The sequence below is a fragment of the Planococcus citri genome, chromosome 2 (genome assembly GCF_950023065.1).
Source record: "Planococcus citri chromosome 2, ihPlaCitr1.1, whole genome shotgun sequence".
Classification (NCBI taxonomy): domain Eukaryota; kingdom Metazoa; phylum Arthropoda; class Insecta; order Hemiptera; family Pseudococcidae; genus Planococcus; species Planococcus citri.
Window position 1 is genome coordinate 17,207,807 of NC_088678.1, and position 16,425 is coordinate 17,224,231.

General features: G+C 35.4%; 1 protein-coding gene across 1 annotated transcript in view; it reads right to left on the minus strand.

The window, feature by feature from the left end:
* The window catches only part of LOC135834820 (protein patched-like), a 43,824-nt gene that overhangs the window by 18,823 nt on the left and 8,576 nt on the right, over positions 1-16,425 (minus strand). Inside the window, exons 2-5 of the mRNA XM_065348786.1 lie at positions 15,104-15,296; positions 4,216-4,405; positions 3,428-3,497; positions 2,842-2,939 (exon numbers count right to left, since the gene is read on the minus strand). Coding sequence (XP_065204858.1) covers positions 2,842-2,939; positions 3,428-3,497; positions 4,216-4,405; positions 15,104-15,296 — 551 coding nt within the window. The remainder of the gene's footprint in view (positions 1-2,841; positions 2,940-3,427; positions 3,498-4,215; positions 4,406-15,103; positions 15,297-16,425) is intronic.

A 16,425-nucleotide genomic window follows, 5' to 3' on the forward strand; every position in this document is an offset into this window, starting at 1 on the left:
CAAAATTCCATCAAATTAGAGTTGTAAAGATGAAATTTATTCTAAAAACTAATTTCAATACGCTACGAAGTACTGCAGGTGAATTTCAAGTCAGTTTGGAGCCTCCAGCGACTTTTTTGAAAATTTCTGGAGCCTCCAGTAGATTTTTGAAACTTGAAAAACTGAGATATGGAGTCGAAATTTATTCTGAAAACTAATTTTAACACACTCTGAAGACGACTTCAGGTGTGTTCAAGTCATTTTAGAGCCTCCACCGACTTTTTTGAAAATTACTGGAGCCTGCAGTAGATTTTCGAAACTTGAAATTTCCCCAACTTCAATTTATCAAATGAAGTTGGCAAGCTGAAATTTACTTCGCAGACTACATCGTGGTTTCAAATGGTTTTGAAGCTTCCAGCTACATTTAAGAAATTTTAATTTTCCAAAAAAACGCCATATAACCTTTCAAAAAGTCGCGCTGGAGGCTCCAAAACGATTTGAAATCCACTAGCAGTCAACTTCGTAGCGTATTGAAATTAGTTTGCTGAGTGAATTTCGACTCTCCATCTCAGTTTGATGAAATTTTGGGGAAATTTCATGTTTCAAAATTCTACTGTAGGGTCCAGTAATTTTCAAAAAAGTCGCTGGAGGCTCTAAAATGACTTGAACCCACCTGAAATCGTCTTCAGAGGGTGTTAAAATTAGTGGCACAATAAATTTCGACTCTCCATCTCACCAAGTTTCAAAAATCTACTGGAGGCTCCAAAACGACTCGTAGCGTATTGAAATTAGTTTTTAGAATAAATTTCAGCTTTACAACTCTCATTTGATGGAATTTTGTGGGAATTTCGAATTTCAAAAATCTGCTGGAGGCTCCAGAACTGCTCAAAACGGGTTGAAACCGTTTTCAATCGATTCGGCATGTCGAAAATAGGGTATATCCCAAATTTCAGCTTTCTTGGTCAATTTGGCAAAATTTTGATTTTTTCCCCTCATTTTTGGCCTAAATTGGATTTTCAAAAATTCACCAAAAATCGAAAAACGCAGTTTAGCACTTGAAATTTGGACAGGTGATGAATTTTTGCATAATCTTTCGATCTACCTGTAAGAAGTCGCTTTTAGCGACGAGTATGTTCGAGTAGATATTTATTTTATTTCTCGTACTCGTAAGGTTTGGTGCGTTATCTTGACGCGTTTGGAGGTGTTGACACCTTGATGGGATGTTGTCGCATCCGTGAGCTAGTGACCAGGTGGTTGCAATTTACTTTTACGATGCAAGTGCATCAAAATGCGTATTCGAGGGGTTATCTTTGCGACCGTGGGAGACAGGCAGAAGTTCTCACGTTTGTGAGTAAAATTGTACCCAGCAAAGAGCTTGGCTGAGTGTAGAGATCTCAGTCTGTTAAAGTTTGTGCTGTGGTGAAGTGCCTGTGCCTGTTGCTGTCTCCGGACCACGTCGCTGAGGATATACCTGCTCCAGTTCTGTTATATTGACGAATACGAGTACCTACGAATACGAATACGAGTCCAGTTACGAGTCCGAGTCTGATACGGATATATTACGAGTCGAATATTGCGATTAATACGTGAATACGTAAGTTTATCTTACTGAGTACTACGATACATGAATGCTTGTTTATTATTGGCTGTTTTTATGTGTTTGCATGATTTATGGTGCCTTAAGCACCCAGATATTATTTATTGAGGAAGTGAATATTGATCAGATCAGTGTTAGATTTTATTACGCGCATTGTATGTCTTGTCAGTGAGTCATGACCCCGCGGGGGACTCATAGAGGTACCACTAGGCAGTATGTGTGACGAGCCATACAGGCGACGATGTGGCCTCTCGGATAAATCTCGGTTGGAGCCGGATCATTCCGTTAAGCTGGCACTGATGGGTGAACCACGGGTAGTATAGTACTCGGGTCCGAAGCATCCCCATAGTTGGTCATCGCCAAGGTGGCGAGACCTGAGACGGAGGTCTTTATTGTCTATTAGAAGTGATTGAGATATCTACGAGTACTCACGAGTTGATTATGTATTGTTTACGTTATTCACGAGTTATCTACGAGTTATTGATCACGTATTATTTACGAGTAATTACGAGAATATTTACGAGTTGTTTATGTACGATTATGTACGAGTTTGCCTGATCGATGAGTAGTACATGTGTGTACTCAAAAGCGATTATTTTTAATTACAGATCGATTATCACTCCATCCAAGTTCCAGCCAAGCCAGAACTCCGGACCTGACAACCTCAATTGATTGATTATTTGATGATAGTTTTATTGATTAGATATTTACGACGATTATTGCTAGCTTATATTTTCCTGACAATATTTATATTGATTATTTAATACATAGTTGTATTCGCTATATTGGCTATTTCCTGACTTAGACGGCGATTCGTATTTTCTCTCTAGCATTCAACATATTGTCCAGCCTAATTTTTAGAAACTTCATTTTTACATACCTTTGTAAAGTTTGAAAAATTTCGTGCAAGTCCTATGTTGAAACGCAAAATCTGCGATTTCGGCTGACCTGTCAATCAAAATGGCTGTCATTTTGTAAGTAAGGCCAACTTTTTTTGGGCAGGGTTGCTTTAAAATGTTCCTTAGGATGTTCCCTTTAAGAAAAAAAGGATCGGCGGGGGGGGGGGTGCAATTACTCCTATTGTCATATGCCGGACTAGATTGAATCCATTATATTGCAGACAAATAAACGACGATTAAAAACTTTTTTTTTGATATTTTTAGTTCAATTGGTGAGCAAAATTATATTAAAAATTTTTCTGAATGTGATGACTATGACTGATGAGGCCTACTACAATGAAGGGAGCAAGTTGATAGAATACTTACGGAACAAAAACCGGATCATCTGGTCCCAATAACTTCGATCCTTCCCAAAAACAATCCAAAGGAGTGATAATCGAACATGGTATAATATTTCGAAAAATCTAAACAGAAAAAAAAGCTAGGTATGTAACGTTCCTGCATACAAAAAAAAAATAAAAAAAAAAAGAATATGTGTAATACATATTATCTACACACAATGCAGGGAAGAAATAAACCACATCAGGTGCGACTACACTATAGATAACCTACCAAAAAAAAGCAAAAAAAAACAACCTTTCAACCACGACGACAATTTCATCCGATCCACCCAAAATAACGTCCACCAACATCCCCAATAAAGATCAATAATTTACGATCTGCTGCAATATTGTTTACCATATCTTACTTATACAATTAAAACATTAAAATGCAAATGAATACGTTGTTGGTTTTTATATAGTCTAGGCACACCTTACATCCTGGTACTTTTCTTCCTACACACGCGGCAACGATGGCGGGTTTCTTTCAACGCGTCTTCCACTCTTCTCCCTCTATCCTACCCTTACACACGTATATGTAATTTAAATATGGTACATGAAATGTTAAATACCTGATCGATATGATACATGTCGAAGCTGGAAAAACTCGGTGAGCTACAAATATCTTTCAGTCGCCATTGTCTGTGTAAAGGAAACCAAAAATAGAACAATTATTCAACATGAAAGCAACAACAACAATATATAAGCCGCCGCCGGACACGCACAATACACATAAAAGTGTGACAAATTGATGAAATCGTCCTCTTTTATTTCAAACAGGTAATGCTCGACCGAACATAAATACTTGCCGGACAATAATATGTACCACGAACAATGTCTTCTTTTTGAGAGAAAAAAACGACTTGAAACGTGCGATAATTATGATTTTCAGATTTTTTTCTCGTTGAAGAATGAGAAAAAAATACATTTTCTCTTCATTGAAATGAGCTTAGTTTTGGTCTGGATACGTATTTTTCCTTCTTTACAAAAAACTAAAACATATGCGGGATTTTGAATCAATATAATGAATCTAAGCTCCCCTCTCCTCCTCCCCCCAAGACTCAAAACTGCATTTTTTCATGTATTGAATAGGTAAGTAGGTAAATAGGTATGCCAAAAATAAAATTGCATTCGAATTACAAAATCGATATTGAAAAAAATACTCCGCCATCTTTCAAATCCAACCCACCTCAGGTATAAGTAGTTGGTTATCTCTTGAATTCGAAAAAAAAAACAATTTAGCCGAGTCAGCGTAAATTATGAGTGTCGGCCTACAGAAAAAGAACTACCTGAAGACGTAGTTCGGCGGCGCTTTCAATTAAGTAACAACTGCACCAAAGAGAGAGAGAGAGGTACTTACTCATTGAACAAGTAAACTGTGACCGATGACGCGGCTTTGATTACTTTCAAATGAGCTAATAAAGCTCCCGAATGTAACAAAGATGCCGGAGGATCCTTTGGCGTTTGAATGACTAGCTGATGCGTATTGGTGGCTGATTCTCCTAGAGCGTTTTCGATGTATTTCCTTTCACGCTCTAAACGACCGCCCTCTGAAAACCGACAAAAATACAATGTTGAGTTTATAGGTTTTCGACGTCTCTTCACAAAATGTAATGGGATTATAATTATTATTAATAAGATATCGTACGAAGAAACTGCAGGGTGTGGGCGAGAACTTGTTTAAAATTGTTTGTTGGGATAGAAGATTTTAATGAAATTTGGTGGAGGTGGTTTACTTTGAAGTGCAAAATAACCGATGGTATTTAATTGAGGGGGCAAGATATACTTAGATTCAACTTTTGAATACAAATAAAAAAAGGTTCCATGTCAAAATATTTCATTTTTGAAAATAAGAGAAGTTATCGATATTTGAAGTAAAATAAATAAAATTTGAATTTAAAATTTCATTTTGAAGACGATCTAAAAATACAAGAGAAGATTAATGTTGCAAAATTGAAAATTTATGCAAAAAATGGACTTCGGGACCTTAAAAAAATGTGTTTTGATACCCTACATGAAATTTTGAGTTTTGCCCCTCCCTCCTCTCCTCTCCCCTAAGGGTTGGATTGGAGTCTGGAATTTAAATGTTGTCAAAATTCGAAAACCCCTGTATCAAATTTCAGAGTTTTGACACACTAGAATTTTTTGGGACCAATCACCAATGTGTACCGGCTGGACCCTTTATGTTTATCTTCATTTTCCAACATCTGCCTAGGTGGTAAAATACTTCTTTTTTTACAAGATGAAAGAAAATTCTATGTTACAAAGCGAAAAACATCTCTCATTTGTCTGAACTTGACACTGAAGTCATCAATGACTTTATTGCTCAGTATAATGATTTCATTTTGTTTCAAGTACACTGACTAGTCAAATTGTGTGGATTATTGCAGTTGTTTGGTCGTTTGTGATAGCAAGGTTTTGCGATGTCTGCTCTGGTGCTCAGAGCTGTGGGTCCGAAGCAATTTTGGGATTGGATTTTGTTGTAGTTTTGTTCTTCCAAATTTTCATTTTGGTTTCGGGATTGAAAAAATTGTTTCGGTTCTGGGATGAATCGGTTCTGGTTTCAGGATTTTCATTTCAACCAATTTTAAGTCCAAATTGACTAATGAACCCTGCAAGGTCTAAAAAATATGGAAGGTTTTGATATGGGGAATCTGATGGTGTAATCAATTCAATGTTTTAAATATATAATATTTTGCTCAATTTGTCGAGTAATCTCTCTATATGTAGTCTGAATGAATGATGATAAATGATGTAAAACGACAATTTATCGAAATAAAATTGGGGGAAAAGTCAAAAGTTGAAATCCCGAAACCAAAACAATTTTTGTTTCAGTTCCAGGATTGTTTTGGGTTTAAAATTATATCAGTTCAGGGATTTTTTTCGGTTTTGGGATCAAGAAAAATGATGATTTTGGTTTTGGAATAGGTTTTGGGATTGGATTTGAATCTGGATTTAATTGGTTCCAGTATTGGAATCATTTCAGACTCACAGCTTTGACAGGGCTTGTTCAGTATTCCTTCCTGTGAACTATATGCTATACCTATTACCTATGTCTTTAAACATGGCAGGTATAGGTAATTGAGAGCAGACTTGATGAGGTTGTGATGTTCACAGATTCACTAAAATCCATCTCTCAACTAAGATGTAAATATTCAAGCAACATCCAATTGCCTCAGAAATCTCATCTCTCCAATGTGACATGAATGTTCAGAGCTGTGAGACAGAAACAATTTTGGGATTGGATTTTGATTTTGAGTTTGAAATTTTTTCATTTTGGGATTGGATTTGTTTTGGGATTCGTTCTTCTGAATTTTCATTTCAGTTTCATGATTTGTTTTGGGATTGAAAAAATTGTTTTGGTTCTGGACTGAATCGGCTTTGGTTTTGGGATTTCCATTTCAACCAATTTTAAGCTCAAATTGACTAATGGAGTAATCAGTTTTGAATATGAGAAAATAACGCTCCCAGTTTTGGTTTTGTCTTCAGTTGTGGGAAAATAATGCTCCTAGTTTTGGTTTTGAGCAATTTTATTTTAATCGGTTTTTGGGGGTTTCGGTTTTGGTTTTGGTTTCAGTTTACAAGCCCTGATATTTTGCTCAATCCAGGGAGTAATTTTTATTTTAATCTGAATGATTGACGATAAATGATGTAAAATGACCATTAATTATCAAAATAAAATCGCAGAAAAATGGCAAAAATTGAAATCCCAAAACTAAAACGATTTTGTTCCGGGTTCAAAATTATATTGGTTTGGGGATTTTTTCAGTTTTGGGATCAAGAAAAATAACAATGTTGGTTTTGGGATTGGATTTGAATCGGGATTTAATTGGTTCCAGTTTTGGGATTGTTTTGGTCCCAGAGCTCTATGAATGTTACGATAGACGGGATTCCAGCCCACTCAGGAATTCTGAGAAAGAAAACAGCAGACTTAGCAGCAAATCAGTCACTAAAGATTTCACCTGTACGAGAAACACCTGTCCCTGTGTGTGATGTGATGGAAGCCCTACATTCTCTGTAAATACTTGATTCCCAGCCAAAGTCACATCTCCAACCTTCAAGATTTGCCAAGAAAGCAGACTATTACCTTATGCCATGAATGCATAGGTCATACCCTCCTCACCCACTCTTATCTCTTCAAAAAAGAATCCCCTCCAGGCTCCAATATACTCTACATGTAAAGTCCAACTCACTATTTCCCACATCCTGCTCACTTGTCAAGATCATACCAATTTAAGAAAGTCTCTAAACCTCCCTAAAACCCCACTGGAAATACAGTATCTCAAAACTCCCCAGTTTTACTCTCCAAATTGTTTTTATCATTTGTTACCCCCCACTACAAAGCTCACAATTTTGCCAAATTTTGTGTCATATTTTGGCCTGACTTCCAGCAAGATTTTACAACTTGATAAAAAATCCTCTCTGTCTCTTTGCAGTCTAGATTTTTGTTTTGTTTTTTCAAAGGCATTTCTTTTTCAAAACTTTATCCTCCAAAATGAGTTTTCTTTGAAAGCTCAACTTTTGTGTGATTTGGTCAGTAGGACAGAGTACTCTATTACACTCTTCAACGCTATTTGTGTTCCCACCATGGAAAACTAGAGAACCTCCCAAGGGTTAATACCCAAATTCCAAAAAACACCTCTGATATAAATCTAAAATAGCCATAATATGTATATCTAATGATGGCCAAGAAAAAGAAAAGAATGTTGCAGGCAGAGAATAATGAGTCACCATACCAATAAATCTACAGACTTCTTCACCATTTAGAATAGGCATATGGGTAATCGCTGTGATTTTCGAAGGCGATTTCTTGATTTTATTAAGCTCAACGATGTGTCCTAAATATTAGATACTTTCGGCGAAAAATACACATTTACTGGCGCAGATGTAGATTGAATTTTTGTAGCTCTTTCAGGACTTCGATAAGTGCGGCTTGACATTCTTCTAATGTAGCTCAGTATACAACAATGTCATCAAAATACTAGATAACATTGCATAGTTTCTTTAATATTCAATGTAGAAACCGATTGAATTCTGCTGGAGCTGTTTTGATACCAAACGATAGTCGATTTACTTTGAATGTACCAAATGGCGTTGTTATCGTTTGAATTTCACTCGATTTGTCATCTACCATGAGATGTAGATAAGCCTTGAAGAGGTCTAAATTACAGAAATACCTCGCGTTGCGCAACTTGTGTAGAGTTTCTTCAATTTTGTTGATTGGAAAATGTGCATCTTTCAGGACTTTGTTTACTCTGATTTTGTAGTCCACACAAAGACAAACCCTTCCATCCGCTTTCAAAATTACCACTAGCGGTGAATTAAAAATCAAGGTACATAAGTAATTCAATAACTTTTGAAAAATTGATAAAATTGTCAGCAGTATGTTGAACTCTTGAAAATTTGCCAAAAAGTGATTATTTGACATTTTCAAAAACATTAAAGTAGGCTTTTAGATTTCAAGTTTGGCATAATTTTTTCAAAAAAAATTTCTTTAGTCACTCTCAAGTCTCAGCTATCAACCTCAGCAGCTAAGAAATCGATTTAAAAAAAACAGCAAACGAACTTTTTCAAAACCCTGCAGAAAATGATTGAATTTGATCAGACAGATTCGGACATTCCATGAATTTATAATTTGACCTGATCAGGATTAGGATCAGATCTTGCAGAGAAGATTTGATTGAATTTGACTTGATCGATCTGACCATTCCTTGGATCTAATATTGAATCTGGCAGATCTAATCAGATCAGAATTTTGATTGGATTGAATCTGTTCAGACCTGATCAGATCCACTTATTTCCCCTGTGAGACGAAATCTGTAGTGATTTTTTGACATCGACACTTTTAAGAAGAGAACATTGACTTTTTAGCAGTCTGTGACTTTGGATTAGCTCCAATTTTGTCAATTTTTTTTTTTTTTTGCTTACCTAAATGGGATTGTAATACTGTTCACAAAAAGTAAAAGAGCCAGAACCATAGCCTATTCATAATAATTTAACGTTTTTCCTGTTTTACAAAAATTCCAAAAATTAATAAAATAGAATGAAATTGCCTCCATCTTTAAATTAGACAACCAAACTAGAAGAGATTTTCAAGCACAATATAAGAAAACATAGGTTGGTACTAAAGAAAGTTCTACGTACTCTACGTCCACACAACATAGAGATCACAAATTCGGATATCAAGTTACATAAAATTTTTCACGGCAATAAAAAGGTCATAAACACCGCGGAGTGAGCGACAAGTTGACCAAAATAGTACAATAAAAAAATGGTGAAAATAATTGGTTCCATGTCTATGGCTATGGCATTGGTATGCAATGTACCATCTGCGTTCAGCATATACAACAAGAGATACTTATCTATCTATATCTATAATACTATAAAGGAAAGTCCCCTTTTTTTGTTGCCGGTAAACTCGAAACTTGCCGAACCAAAAATTCTGAATTTTTATGCATACGAACGCCTGTAAGCTGGAGAGTGTTTATGGCAAAAAAAAATTTCAAAAAGTTTAAAAGGACAATTGTTATAAAGCTTCAAAGTTGAAAAAAATGACGACTTTTTTGGACTTTGCGGAGGTGAAACCAGTTTGCGGAAAGAGGAGGTAAAATTTCGTTGCAAAGCGAGTGTATTACGTTGCATTGAGGGTAGGTGCTGGAAGTGGGGTGGTTCAATCCAAGCATAGGAGTATCAGGTTGTGAAATATCAGTCCTTTTTTTTTCTTGGCTATATGGTCTAAAGTGGTAACACTACATCCCATGTTGAAGACTGCGGCACATTAAACTGAACAGGGATCGAAACTCTGGACTTTGAATAGGTACTTGAAAGCAGTGATAGCTTCCAACTATAAACTCCGAGGAAAAATGGATAAGATGTGCAAAATAAGTACTTTAAAACTAAATAACACTGGAGTGCGCACTGAAAATTTTTGGTAATTTCAAAATCAAAGTTCAATTTCTAGAAAGCATTTGAAACCACTCAAAAATACTTCAAAAAAACAAAATGAAAGAAATGAAAATGTTGATTTTCAAACTTTTTTACAATTTTCATTTTTTTTTTATTGTTGGAAAGTTATTAAGTTCAGGTTCAAAGTTGTAAAAACGCAAGGAGTAATAAAAATGAAATTTTCAGTGAGCACCTCAGTTTTTTACTAAAACATTCTGCATTTTATCCTCTCTACTTGGGGATACAACTTTGAACTTGAATAACTTGAACGAAAAAAGCTACAAAGCAACCCTCAGTAAATCACTGCTACAAAATCGGATAAAATACTCAATTCTAAATTGATTCATACAAAATTCATAAGCGTTACTTCAAAAAACAGCTGAGTACTTCGATAGGACATTTTAAAACCTTTAATTTTATTCCTAATCGGGCTCAAACTAACTAAATGATTCACGACGTGTCAAAGTTTATGTAGGTGTAGGTTATAGGTACATACTTGAATTTTCAATTTTTCAGTCTGTAAACTGTTCTAATAGTTCACACATTCAGAGATGAAACTTGAGGAATGTAGTACTTTTATGAACTACTGAAGTGGGGATGGTCAATTCGTCAAAGGTTGAAATAACAGAAGGGTCATTTTTTTGGAGTGGTATATTTTATTCCTCAGGTATAACATTTTACGTACTTAAGTAAATCCACTAAATTTTGAATTCGATTTTTAAAAAAATCAAAAACAGCAGTGAACCCAATGCACCAGAAAAAAGAATCATATTAGACCATCAAGATTATGACCGCATTTTTCGAGCCGGTTGTGATCTTATGTGACCATTTTTGACTTTTTGTACCTTATGTGACTGCGATTGGGGGGGGGGGGTGAAAATTTCGAACTTCAAAGAACAATAATTTGGCCTGTGTCTAAAAAATGCCACTATCCAAAAATCACTGATAATGAAAATGAAAAAAATAAAATAAAAAGAGTACCTAATTCATCAATTTTGTCATTTGTAGCCAAAAACCAGGGTTGAAAAGCTAGCCGAAAGCATTAAAGCCGAAAGCTGAAAGCCAGGCAGATTTTAGCAATAAGCCAAAAGCTAGCCAAAAGTTTCATTTTTTTGGCTTTTTTCAAAGGCTTTTTTGCAGAATTGAATTCTCTAAATTCAGAAAAAACAAAGAAATGAAAAAAATGTCAATCAATTTTATTTTAATGCGACTTAGTGAAATGAAAAAAAAGGAAAATAATTCAAGCAATAAATATTCTCCACTATCACTAATTATGAAATCAATGTACCTGATCTAATTTTCAATTCTTTTTTTTTTGTAAATTGATGGCATATCAGCTAAAAGTTTAAAGCCAAAAGTTTAAAGCTAAAAGCTTAATGAAATATAGCTGAAAGCTGTTAAATTGATAATATAGGGAAAGCCATTGGAAGCTGAAAGTTTGGCTAAAGCAAGCCTTAAAAATTGAGATAGCCGAAAGCTAAAGCCAAAAGCTGAAGTTTCATTTTAAGGCTTTTCATCCCTGCCAAAAACTAACTAGGTACCTACTACCTACATAGATGATTCACAATGTCAGATTTTATGCACGTACTCAAGTTTTCAATTTTTCAGTTTAGAAACTGTTCTAATGGTTCACCGATGTTTGGAGATAAAACTATGAGGAATGGGGAACTTTCAGGAACTAGAGTTGACACCTGGAGTGGGGAGAGTTCAAGTTGAAAATTACAGAAAGGTAATTTTTTTTTGGAGGGGCATTACTGGCATTACCTACATTAGGTGGAATGTGGAATAAGACAATTACCAAACAATTTTTTATTCATTCATATGTAAATAAACAAAAACTGCTCTAGATCTCTTCAATAAAAATTTCAAACTTCGAAGAATGAAAATGAAGGGTTCCTTCCAAGTCGGCCTAAGTCCATTTTTATCATTTTTGAGTTAGCAGCGCCATCTGGTGGTACAGGTCGGTTAACACCTTTATCACCTTGTCCCAACACCTAAAGTTCTAGATTAGGGAAGTATACGCATACGCCATTTTGGTTCGACACAACGGATGTAAACAACATTAGAACGTATGTACGCATACAATCTTACGTGTAAAAAATGCAATTTTTTCGATTGTTCGCGGGTTCGGGTGAATTTTTAAGTAGTTTCCAGCTAAAGACAATGAAATTTCCTATCGATTGATGTTAAATTTTTGTTATTTCGCGCAAAATTGACGATTTTCTGAATACTTATATTATCCGATTTTTTCATACTATATGTGTCAACTTTAAACTAAAAATACTCGAAATCTTCAGTGAACACACAGGTATTTTAATGTAGCAAAATGTTCGTAATTTCTTCGTCTTTAAAATGAGTGTTTATCGAAAGCTCTACATGCAACCGTTCAAAAGTTGTAGAAGTTTAAAGTTGCGAAAACAATGCAAAAACCAACCGCGGATGGTAAGTATTGAACTTTGAACTAGAATTACTCAAAATTTTCAACGAACACATAGGTATATTAATACAGCAAAACGTTCGTTATTTTATCCTTTTTAAAATGGGTCTTTACCGAAAGCTCTACCTTCTACCGTTCAAAAATTCTTGAAGATCAGAGTTGCGGAAAATGTTCTACAATCAACACTAAGTGACTGATAACAGTGATAACACAATTTGAACACTTTCCGCAACTTTGATCTTCAAGAATTTTTGAACGGTAGAAGGTAGAGCTTTCGGTAAAGACCCATTTTAAAAAGGATAAAATAACGAACGTTTTGCTGTATTAATATACCTATGTGTTCGTTGAAAATTTTGAGTAATTCTAGTTCAAAGTTCAATACTTACCATCCGCGGTTGGTTTTTGCATTGTTTTCGCAACTTTAAACTTCTACAACTTTTGAACGGTTGCATGTAGAGCTTTCGATAAACACTCATTTTAAAGACGAAGAAATTACGAACATTTTGCTACATTAAAATACCTGTGTGTTCACTGAAGATTTCGAGTATTTTTAGTTTAAAGTTGACACATATAGTATGAAAAAATCGGATAATATAAGTATTCAGAAAATCGTCAATTTTGCGCGAAATAACAAAAATTTAACATCAATCGATAGGAAATTTCATTGTCTTTAGCTGGAAACTACTTAAAAATTCACCCGAACCCGCGAACAATCGAAAAAATTGCATTTTTTACACGTAAGATTGTATGCGTACATACGTTCTAATGTTGTTTACATCCGTTGTGTCGAACCAAAATGGCGTATGCGTATACTTCCCTAATCTAGAACTTTACCAACACCTGGCGTTACTTTTTTCGCTCAGGAGCGCTGTTTTGCCGGCTCGAAAAAACAGCTGATTATTCCAAAGTGGCCTAAATCATACATTTTTTAAGAATTTGTATACAAGTGCGGTTGTGCCGGTTTTTTTTCAAGTTTTTCAACGATTTTCGAGAGACGAAATTTGAAGGTGCTTCGAATGAAATTGTTTCAAAAATGTATTAAATTAATGATTCGTGAATTTTTTTTTGAAAAAACGCGTTTTTCAGCTCTTTTTCAAAATTTTTAACATCAGATAATTCCAAATGGGCCTAAGTCCACTTTTTCTGACTGTTTGACGCGCTCTGGAGCTGAAAATACGCAAAATTAAAAAAATACCAATACGGTACTTTAAAGCAGAAAGATCAAGCTTCACAACCATATAATCACATCATTTATTATTGAAGCGGAAGGGCGAGAAAAACACTTATTTGTGTTTTTCTCGAAACGAAAAAAATGGACTTAGGCCGACTTGGAAAGGAACCCTTCAAATAATGAAAAAAAGAATTAAAAACGGATATTTGACCAATTTTATCGTTTTTAGGAATTTTTTGTTCATAAATTATGTCTATTCCGGGAGTGCCGACTTTGGAAAAAAGGCCGGGGGAGTAAAATTTTTGATATTTCGCAAGTTTTTGAGCTCAAACTAACTAGATGATTCACAACGTGTCAAATTTTGGAGGTAGATTATATAGTGAATTTTCAATTTTTCAGCCTGGAAACTGTTCTAATAATTCAGACGTTCAGAAATAAAACTTGAGGAATGGGATTCACGACGTGTCAAACTTTATGTAGGTATAGGTTATAGGTACATACTTGAATTTTCTATTTTTCAGTCTGGAAACTGTTCTGACCCCTGAAGTGGAGAGGGTCAAAAGTTTAAATTACAGAAAGGTCTTTTTTTTGGAGGGGCATTAGTGTCATTACCCACATTAGGTAAAATACGACGACCATTACCAAAAAATTGTTTATTTTCTCATAAATGAATAAAAAAAATGCAGTTCCATCTTTCCACTCCACCCGTCCGAAGGACGGGTATTTTCCCCTTGTTACTTATATAGGAGAAGAAGACATTTAAATCGTAAACATTTCTATTTTATATTCCTACACTTGAATATTGAAAATATACAAACGAAGACTATGATACAGTTGGTGTTGAGACGCGAAGAGGGCAAATACACAAAATTCTTCAAAGATAAGACTCTTTGAGAAAATATTCGCCGCGATTTATTGCCGATGCTCTTACCAATCCGATACATAATACCAAATCACAGATAGGTAAGTTTATATTAAGATTGAAACGTAGGTAGGTACGTGGTCGCACCCGCAACACATAGAAAATTACCGTTTTTCAATAGCAGATAATGGTGAATGGTTTTTTATACATTTTATTTTTATCCGTTGAAGAAGATTTTTTTTTCCTTCATCGACTATCGAATCGAGGATCGTATAGAACTGTTGGGTTGTGAGGCTTTCTGGTCGTTGATTCGTATTGTTGGTAATTTACAAATAACCGGTGTCCGAGTGTAGGTAACACAGGCACACACCGGGGTGAGATGGAGGAGCGAGGGAGAAGATGGATATGGCGATGGTCAGAATACTTGAAAAATGGTGGACCACCTAGTCCGTATACGTTCTGGGTGGTCCTCGAGCATTGGCGGACTTCTGACGGGGTTCTGCTTTTCTTGCAGGCATTCACGTTGTTATATTATAACTTCATCTGTTTTTTTTTTCTCTCTCTTCTATATACCTTTTATCTAAACTACCCGTCCTTCTTTATTTATATATTATGTAAACAATCGGACAATTAAAGTTTGATGCGTCTTATTCGTCTTGTTTACCTACCATAGGTACGTCTCAATGCAGAGATCTACCTGCATGTGCTTAGGTTTTCGAAATTTTTATAACGTTAAAGGGCTCGTATATACTTATAGTTTTCCGCTATCATATTTTTCGCAATGTAAGTGATAAGTTGATGTAAATCCACCAATACATGGTAAGCTTACATACCTTCGATCCACAATTGATCCACTTTTGAATGGATGATTGCTGATTTCAGACCAACGCATAAGCAAGCTAAGGCTAATATAGCTACAAACAGCACTATTCCGGCGTTCTGATGTACATAGCAGCCCCAGTCGAATAACTTTTTCTGCACTCGTTTACGAAACCATAATGCTGATCTTTCTCCTTCCGCGTTACCCTGCAACAAGAGTTGAAAAATTGGTCAAATGAGTTGCACATATGATACTCGACGAGTCGAGCTTCCAGTATTGGACCATATTCTTACAACTACTACACTAAATACTACAAATACAACTGAATCTTTCAACCGTAGGAGTAATTTCAAACATGTCATCGAATACGTAGACAATAAATCAGTACACGAAACACCTCTCTTGATAGAACCAAGCTTCACGAAAAAAAAAAAAAAACACCACACAACCTCTATAATACTCAACGGTGTTGGCGCAGTATAAGTAGATACATTATAATGAAGTACACGATGTGTAAAACGAGTATTATTTCTGTTAATTTGTTAACGAACGTGATAAAAGTACTGAGAATGAGAGTGAGAAAAAAAAGTGAAAAATATCTTTGTCAAGTAGGTAGAGGTACCTACGTGAAATAAAAACCTTTTGAAATGAACACGCATTTCTTCTACAATAATACCAATATAGTCGGGGAGCCCGCTTAAGGATAAATTGCACCCCCCCCCCGTCGATCCTCCGGGACAACTTTTTTCTCAAAGGGGGAGTCCTAAGGAACATTTCTAGCCCTTGTACTCAAAAAAAAAGTGGCCCTACTGACTAAATGGCGGCCATTTTGATTGACAGGTCAGCCGAAATCGCAGATTTTGCGTTCCAACATAGGACTTGCATAACATTTTTCAAACTGCACAAAGGTAGATCGAAAGATCAAACAAACATTCTTCACCTGTCAAAATTTCAAGTGCTAAAGTGCGTTTTTCGATTTTTGGTGAATTTTTGAAAATCAAATTCAGGTCAAAAATGAGGGAAAAAATTAAAATTTTACCAAATTGACCAAGAAAGCTGAAATTTGAGATATACCCTATTTTCGACATGCCAAATCGATTGGAAACTGTTTTAAACCGTTTTGAGCAGTTCTGGAGCCTCCAGCAGATTTTTGAAACTCGAAATTCCCACAAAATTCCATCAAATTGGAGTTGTAAAGCTAAAATTTATTCTAAAAACCAATTTCAATACGCTACGAAGTACTGCAGATGAATTTCAAGTCGTTTTGGATCCTCCAGCGACTTTTTGAAAATTCCTGAAGCCTCCTGCAGATTTTTGAAACTTTGAATTTTCACA